Source organism: Pelophylax lessonae (genome assembly GCF_965119305.1).
Source record: "Pelophylax lessonae genome assembly, chromosome: 2".
NCBI lineage: Eukaryota > Metazoa > Chordata > Amphibia > Anura > Ranidae > Pelophylax > Pelophylax lessonae.
This window is the reverse complement of record NC_138769.1, coordinates 240,436,085-240,444,926: the sequence shown is the minus strand read 5'-3', so window position 1 is coordinate 240,444,926 and position 8,842 is coordinate 240,436,085. Positions and strand designations below refer to the sequence as shown.

The 8,842-nt window shown below is 41.0% G+C and overlaps 1 protein-coding gene across 1 annotated transcript in view; it reads left to right on the top strand.

The window, feature by feature from the left end:
* LOC309548485 (putative helicase MOV-10) overlaps positions 1 to 8,842 on the top strand; it is a gene marked incomplete at its 3' end in the record, with an annotated part of 164,208 nt that overhangs the window by 127,595 nt on the left and 27,771 nt on the right. Inside the window, exons 12-13 of the mRNA XM_082248431.1 lie at positions 3,763 to 3,866; positions 6,446 to 6,543. Coding sequence (XP_082104557.1) covers positions 3,763 to 3,866; positions 6,446 to 6,543 — 202 coding nt within the window. The remainder of the gene's footprint in view (positions 1 to 3,762; positions 3,867 to 6,445; positions 6,544 to 8,842) is intronic.

Below are 8,842 nucleotides of genomic sequence, written 5' to 3'. Positions count from 1 at the left end.
GGCGTTTCCCTCCAGGAACATCAACCCTGTTACATATCTTTGTGTCATCAGCAAAAAGACAAACCTTACCATCGAGGCCTTTTGCAATATCACTTATGAAGATATTAAACAAAATTGGTCCCAGTACAGATCCCTGAGGTACCCCACTGGTAACATGACCTTGTTCTGAATGTTCTCCATTGACTACAACCCTCTGTTGTCTGTCACTCAGCCACTGCCTAATCCACTCAACAATATGGGAGTCCATGCTCAATGACTGCAGTTTATTGACAAGTCTTCTATGTGGGACAGTGTCAAAAGCCTTACCAAAATCTAGATATGCAATGTCTACTGCACCTCCACCGTCTATTATTTTAGTCACCCAGTCAAAAAAATCTATAAGATTTGTTTGACATGATCTCCCTGAAGTAAACCCATGTTGTTTTTCATCTTGCAATCCATGGGATTGAAGATGTTCCACAATCCTATCCTTTAATAGGGTTTCCATTAATTTGCCTACTATTGTCAGACTCACTGGTCTATAGTTGCTCGATTCCTCCCTACTACCTTTCTTGTGAATGGGCACGACATTTGCCAATTTCCAATCTTCCGGGACGACTCCTGTTACTAATGATTGGTTAAATAAATCTGTTAATGGTTTTGCCAGCTCACCACTAAGCTCTTTTTAATAATTTTGGGTGTATCTCATCAGGACCCTGTGACTTATTTGTCTTCACTTTAGACTGCAATCTTAGAACGTCTTCCTCTGTAAAGACACATGCATCAAACGATTCATTAGTCATCCTTTCAAGTGGAGGTCCTTCTCCTTTTTCTTCTGTAAAAACTGAAGTATTCATTAAGGCAGTCTACTAGCCCTTTATTCTCTTCTACATACCTTCCGTCCTTTGTTTTTAATTTAGTTATTCCTTGTTTTAATTTCCTTTTTTCATTTATATATCTGAAGAATGTCTTATCCCCCTTTTTCATAGACTGAGCTAGTTTTTCTTCTGCCTGCGCTTTAGAAGTTCTTATAACTTGCTTGGCCTCTTTCTGCCTAATCTTGTAGATTTCCTTATCTTCATTGCTCTGGGTTTTTTTATAATTACAAAATGCTAGCTTTTTATTTTTAATGATTTGGACCACTTCTGCTTAGTACCACAGTGGTCTCTTCCTTTTTTTTGCTTTTACTGACAAGTCTAATGCAATTTTCTGTTGCCTTCAATAATGCACCTTTTAAGTAATCCCATTTCTCCTGGACTCCATGTAATCCGTTCCTGTCTGATAAGGACTCATTTATGACTAATTTCATTTTTGAAAAGTCTGTTTTTCTAAAACTTTTGTTTTTGTGTGGTGTGACTCTTTCACAGTTCTTGTATTAAACCACACTGACTGGTGATCACTAGATCCCAAGGTTTCGCCTACAATGACCTCATATACCGAATCCCCATTTGTGAATACCAAATCCAAAATGGCCTCCCTCCGGGTTGGCTCCTCAACCACTTGTTGCAGAGACAACCCCAGTAGGGAATTTAGAATATCTGTACTCCTGGTAGAACTTGCTATTTTGGTTTTCCAGTTTATCATTATGGGAGATTTCAATCTTCCAGATATAACTTCTCCTTTCATTGTCATTTTAGCTATTTCTTCAACTAGTAGATCATCTAGTTCTTTAACTTGACCAGGTGATCTATATCACACCTACACGAGTTACTGCATGATTAGCAAACTGCAACGTAACCCAAACTGACTCTGTTGGCCTCACCAACTTGTATTAGGTTAGATTTAATGCTATCTTTCACATACAGGGCCACTCCTCCTCCTTTCTTGCCTTCTCTGTCTCTTCTGTATAAAGAGTACCCTGGTATGGTTATGTCCCAGTCATTTCTTTCATTAAACCATGTCTCTGTAACAGCCACTAAATCTACATTCTCAGATGCCATTATTGACCCAAGTTCATTGATTTTTTTTTTTACCTAAACTGCGAGCATTTGTAGACAGGACTCTGAGCTTATCATTTCTTAACCTCTGTGCTTCTGACCTGTTCTGGCATTGTTTCGGGGGGCAATTGGACTCTTGTATTTTCACTCTTTTGCTCCCCCTTTCTAGTTTAAATACTCCTTCGCAAATTCTTGGAGTTGTTCACTAAGTACATTTGTTCCTTTGAGAGAAAGATGCAAACAATCTTTTTTGTACAGTTCCTTTCTATTCCAAGTAGAGCTATCATGAGAAACAAAGCCAAATCCTTGCTCTTGACACCATTTTACGAAGCCATATGTTGAACTCCTTTATGCGCCTCTGCCTATCATTCTGAACATTATGCACAGGCAGAACTTCAGAAAATGAAATGGTGGATGCAAAATCCTGTACGTCATTACCAAGTGTGATAAAAGATTTTTTCACCTCTGACACTTCATTGCAAGCCAGGTCATTTGTCCTTAGATGGACAAGAACATCCACGTCCCCTTCCTGCTTTGCTTGCTTAACAATATTTATAATACGTCTTCTATCTCGTCTAGCAGTAGCACCAGGGAGACATCTCACAAAACCATTTTCTTTAAGCTCCACACTTCTTATGATTGAATCACCCAGCAACAGCTGCTTCCTTTGAGACTTCACTTTATATTTTTTGTCTTTTGCTGCAGTCTTGCATACATTAGACATAGGAGTCGATGGTTTCTCACCATCTGTGCTTGAGTCCATATCCATGTTGTCCTTACATTCTGAGAGTGCTGCAAATGAATTATGGAGAACCACCGACTGTGGGACATGTCTTCTATCCACCATTCTAAGTCTTCCAGAACCTACAGTAACCCATCTGCCATTTCTGGGGGTCCTCTGTGGCAGTGGAATTGCAGCAGTCCCAGCTGGAGTTTGTTTAACAGATAATTTTAAATATCTCTGATTTCAAAAATGCACTTTCCTGCTGCAGTAAGGAGAATTGTCTACAGATCTGACAGCATAAGAGACACTATCGTGGTGCTTTTTTTAGCATGTTTTTGGAGTGGCACCATCGCCACTTGAATGGGCCACCTTTTTCTCCAAAAACATGCTAAGGAAGCTCAAAGTACCAAATTTTGAGACAAAGCCAAGCGAGTTTTGCGCCACAAAACTACCTGACTACTACCCACGTTTTGGAGGCCATTAAGAAATGATTGAATCGCAAGGGCATCACACATTTTAGCACGTTTGCAGAAACGTTTTGTTTTTGCTATGCCCAGGTGTAAATAGGGCCAAGACCTATATCAATATATCGCAATGTTGCAGTGGAAATAAAATTCAGGGGGAAACGGCCTCCTTGAAATCCTGCCAGTCACTCCTCAACAGAGGGGAGTACTGGCCAGTGAGTGAAGGAGCGATCCTGGCCTCGCGCCCTGTTTAGCAAAGATCTATCTGCACTGTCTGGCTCTAGGTTTTTAAACCCAGGTATTCTCCTATATTTTATTTTGTATATGAAAATATCCAGAATCCTGGAAGGAATTTTCTGCCTAAAGCTTCTTGTACACAGGTATACAGAGCCTACATATTGCCTTACTTGGAACCCGCTGCCAAAGCGTACATCCACACAATGAGATATAGAAAGAGGCAGTTTGTGTGCTAGGGTTTGCGTAAAAGCACCCCCTTCTGCACCAACATATGCTCCAAACGCATACTATCTGTGCTTGAAGAGGGTCCTGGGGGGAACCATTACACAGGCTCTGCACCCTGTACGACTGTGTGCTAATCTTCATCTTTGGGGTTACTAAATAATTTATTTGTTTTTAAATATTTCTACTTTCTTTTTAGCCTTGTTGTAACTGGAATGCCAGAACAGAAGATTATGAGTATCCTTGTAAAAAGCGCCTGGTGCAGTACCGAGTAATCATTACAACTCTTGTTACTGCTGGAAGGTAAGACGGGCATATTCTAGTTCATCGTCTTTATTTTAGTGGCTAGCTAAAAGAATAGTAACTTTTAACAACCAAAATTTCCTTTTTCTTTTTCATTTCTTATTTTTCTCCCCCATAACAGTCCTTCTGTGAAAGTCTGAACTTGGCTGTGAACTAAGCTATCTGTTTCACCGAAAGTGATTTGTAAAGTCTGTTATTATAAAAAAAAAAAAAATGTTGTACTAGTTACCTGCTTACCTGGATTTTGCACAGAGTGGCTCGGGTCCCTCTTCTGTGGTCCCTCCCTCCTGTTGAGTGCCCCACAGCAAGCAGCTTGCACCCGAGCTGAGTCACAGCCCCCTTTGTCCATTCGGCTGACTTTGACAGCAGCGGGAGGCAATCGCGGCATGCTGCTGTCTTAGCCAATGAGGAGGGGAGTCCTGGGCAGCTAAGTCACTCCTGCAACATCGCTGGATAAAGATGGGCTTTTTTTTTTATCCAAATGCAAAGAATGCATTAAGATAAAACAAAACCTTCTGCCTTCATATTTCCTTTTAATCTGAAATAGATCAATTCAATTTGTAGTAGATATTTCAGCACGGGCTTTTGGCGACAATCATTTTGCACATTTCAAGCCAATGCCAACATTTTTCTGTTACTGTACTGTATATCAGCGAAGACTGTTTTGTCATATTTCATTTTTGGTTTGACAGTATTACTAGAAGTCAAATTGCCGCAATAGTTTTAATTTTTTGTTTAGTCTCCTAATTTAAAAGCAAATCTGTGTACCAAAGTCTGATTTGCATTATATCTTATAGTTTTGACTGTTGGGAGTGGTTAGTCCCATTTACACACCTCTCTGCTGAGCAAAGTTCATAGAAATTGGGCACCACTGGACACATCTCTGCATATGAAGATTGCTTGTGCAGTGTGCACTGAATTGTGAATGTTGTGTAAAGCAGAGATAGTATATCTGGTATTTTTTAGAAGTATTGACCTCAAAAATGCATTTTTAATTGGAAGTCTGGCATACAGGACATGACACATTACTGGTGCGTAACAGGAGGTCAGTGCTTTACACAAATTACCCTACACACACACACACGGGCCAAATGTCGAGACATCGGCCGGGTTCAATAAAAACTGTCCGAAAACTCATTTTACTGGCTTCTATCAGACGAGCATGCTGGAAAACCAGCAGCCGACAGACTCCTGATCACCGTGTGTTCTGTGGAGTTGAGCCGTTCCCCTGTCATAACACAACAGCTCAGGAGGTGAGATCACCGAACGAACTACGGATGGTTAGTAAAGTGACTCCCGACTGGAGCTGTTTTATATTTTTTTTTTCGATCCACTGGGTTGAATGGAAAAAAAAAAAACTTGTGTGTACCAGGCTTTAGGTTTGGGTGTACACAGCTAGCCAGCTAGTTTTGTTGTTTTTTTTTTTTTTTTGCCCATTCAGCAGGCTAAAGAAGGCTAAAAGCCCCCAGGACATTATATATTTTCTTCTGACAATGGCAGGGGCCACTGTTCGGATACATTGATCAGTGGCTTTAGCTGCAGATTGTCAAAGATAATTAAAAAATGTCCATTCAACAGAAATCTATTTTAATAATCAACTTCTATGGAGTGGGGGAGGTCACACACTGATCGATACCCTGTTGGTCCCTGCTGTTCTACATCAGTCAGTATGGCAGAGTATGGCCAGCTTAAAGCGTTTAGTGACCGTAAAAAACGCTACTCAAGTGTGACACACTTCTTCTGTGTCACACTAGTAAAGGCTCTGCTGACAAAGCTCGGTATGCTTTCATAAACCCCCTGCTGAAAAATATTTAATCTTGCACTAACCTCTTGGGATCCACAAAGCAAGCATCAAACTCATGGGGCTCAGGTACATTTTCATAGAATAATCTGTTGCTCTGTGCTATCACTGTGGTGAGTCTCCTTCTCCCCATACCCAGAAAAATGGTATACTTCCCACCCCCTCCCCATTGGACAAACTAAAGCCTAGTACACACTAGTGATTTTTTTTTTTGTTTACCCTTTGTGAAGGGCAGCGTGCCCTCAACCCAGCAGGGCAGAACAAAAAAAAACTGACCCCTCACTATCCAACATTAGTACATCAGTCTCCCCTGCTGTTCTATTGTTCTAACGGGGACGCCCCTGGCTGAGAACGCTGATCAGAAGCTGGTTGGCAGACCTTTTTTCAGTCGTCTTTTGGACAGAAGCTGGGCGAGCAGACGGCTTCTGTCTGACCGACTGCAGTACACACGGGCCGAATGTCGAATGGTTTCTTTTGAACCAGCCGATGCCCTCTGACTTTCGGCCTGTGTGTACCAGGCTTAAGTGTTGGTCATGTGTCAGTTAAGCGTTTGATTGGGTCTTTTTCTTTCCTGGGGACAGCTTTCGTTTTTATGTTCATTAGACTAGAAGGTGGGGGGGTGGGGGGAACCCAAGCACACCGTTGTACATCTAAAACTTGTAAGCACTTTCTCCACCATACTACTATTACAGCAACAAGTGCACACAATCTCCTGTTATATAGATTATTGGTGATTTTGTATTAAACATTAATCCTTTGTTCACTGTTATTTCTTTAGACTTACATCTGCAAAATTCCCATCTGGCCATTTCACTCATGTGTTTATTGATGAGTCTGGCCATGCAGTAGAGCCAGAGAGTGTGACTGCTGTGGCAGGTACAGTAACAGTAATTCACCGTAACTAGAAGCCATTCTCCATACTCAAACCAATAAACCAGCAAATGTACTCTGAATTTCATCATAAATTTACATCTGATGACTGGAAAACCTAGTTGATGTCCTATCATTGGTATAATTTTTATGCAATTCAGTATTCTTTTAATCATCAGCTTAGTTAATTGACCACTTCATAATAACCACTCAATATTTTGTTCTTTTGCCACCTTTTGATATATTTATTTTATCAACTTTGTTACTGTATATTTGTGATGTTTTCTAACGCATTCACAACCTTTCTAACATATATTATGTAAAGCTAAAGAAGTACTAAACACAGCAAGGATTGGCAGTGTTTTCTGGGTTTTGTGAGAGGGTAGCTTATGGCTTCAAGCTAAATTCCAGTACAAAATGTTTTTTCTCATTTTGGATGGAGTACAGATTTTTTTTGTAGTAGTCTGTGTCAATACCTGACACGCCACTCTTGCCTCGGCCCAGAAACATTTCCCTGTTTACAGAGAGCAGCCTTACTAAACTAGTTGCTAGGGCTCCATGTGCCTTCCTGTACCTGGCTGGGCAGCAAAATTTGGGTGGCATGGGGGGAGGGGGGTCTTGCTCCTAGGGGGCATGGAGAAGTGACAAAACCAGCTATCTAAATTGTCAATAAACCTAGGTATGCTTCTGGTCCCAGAGACACCTCAAGACTTTAGAAACTCTCTCCAAAGTTAGAGGAAAGCCTACTTTTTGATAGGTATAACTAAACGTGTCTTCACTGGATGATTTTTCCTTTTTCACTGATAACTGTAAAATTTTGGATTTCCCCTCACTTTTTTTGGTCAGATTAAAAATAGCTCTAGAACAGGATATGAGACTGAATAGCCATGAAAAATCAGACCAAAACAAAACCCTGATATAAGTTCCAACACTTCTTTCTTAGAACCTAAAATAGAGAGAGTTAGGGGTGAGGTTCTGTTTTAAAGTTAAAAGGAATAAACCTAAATTGGCTCAGTTCACTCAAATAGGTTTTATTTCTACCTTTTTGAAGAGCTACTGACTTGCTGAAGAACCACCAACAACTTGTTGATCTTTCACCTTCTGGATGTTTAATTTGTGTAGCCCTCTTTTGGGGGAGTTTATAAGAAATGCCCCCCCCCCAAAAAGGATATTGAGCTAAAACTAGGTAAATAAGAGAACCAGAACCTTTGCTAGGTGATAGAGTGGGTTTGATAATCAAATGAATAGCATCTCCACCCCGGACAAGGTCTCTAGGAACATAAGGGATTTAGTTCCTGGGGAAATTAATCAGTAATTGAGTGAAGAGAAACGACTAACCAGGATACAACCTTAACTGTAATGCCTCGTACACACGCAACGATTGTTGGCCGACCGATCGGCCGTCTTTTGTCCAGTGTTGTTGTGTTGGTTGAAATGTGCACACAAATTTTCTCGGCCAACAACAACCAACTTCAGACATGATGTCATGTGCTGGTTAACTTTCTGTGTGTTTTTTCTTCTCTGAGCATGCCCAGTCTTGCTCATCTGATGTTTTGTCTGCTGAAATCTGTACTGACTGACGAAAAATCGGCCGTTGTGGTGATGGCCAACAAAAATTTTATAGCATGCACACCAGATTTTGTTCGGCCGAAAAGTCGCAGTCGGTTGTCGGAATCATCATACTAACAATCGGCCGATCGGACGTTGGCCGAAAATTCACGGCCACCAATCGTTGCGTGTGTACGAGGCTTTAATGAATATCACTACATACATCCAATGTATAGACATGTATTATCAGCAAAGGACCCAACAAGAGTCCTGGTGGAACTAATCATAAAGATACCTCCAGATGAATGTTGCGGGGGCCCCTGAGGATGATCCTCCAACCAGCCTGGAACACAGCATCTCACCAGCAGAAAATGTGGTGTGGCACTGTGTCTCAGTCAACCTATCTACTTGGGATCTTAGTTCCTAATAGCTCCCTATTTGTCATGCAACTGAACCTCCTAAATACCAAGTGGCTGTTGGGATGCCTAACCTGGCTCTAATCTTGCTGGTTATTGAACCCTAAGCTAAAACAAGATAAAGAATCCCAGACTAGAAGGGACAGGGTTAATTAAAATAACAGGAGCTGCATACAATGCTATTGCCATAAACAAGTTCACTTACTAATAAACTGGAAGTTGACCACTACACACATACAGTAGCACACACCTTGCTATCTGGCATTGTGCACATGAGAATACCAATAGGACAGACATAGGTCTGTCCCAAGGATTCAGATACACACTCATAGCTACAGTAT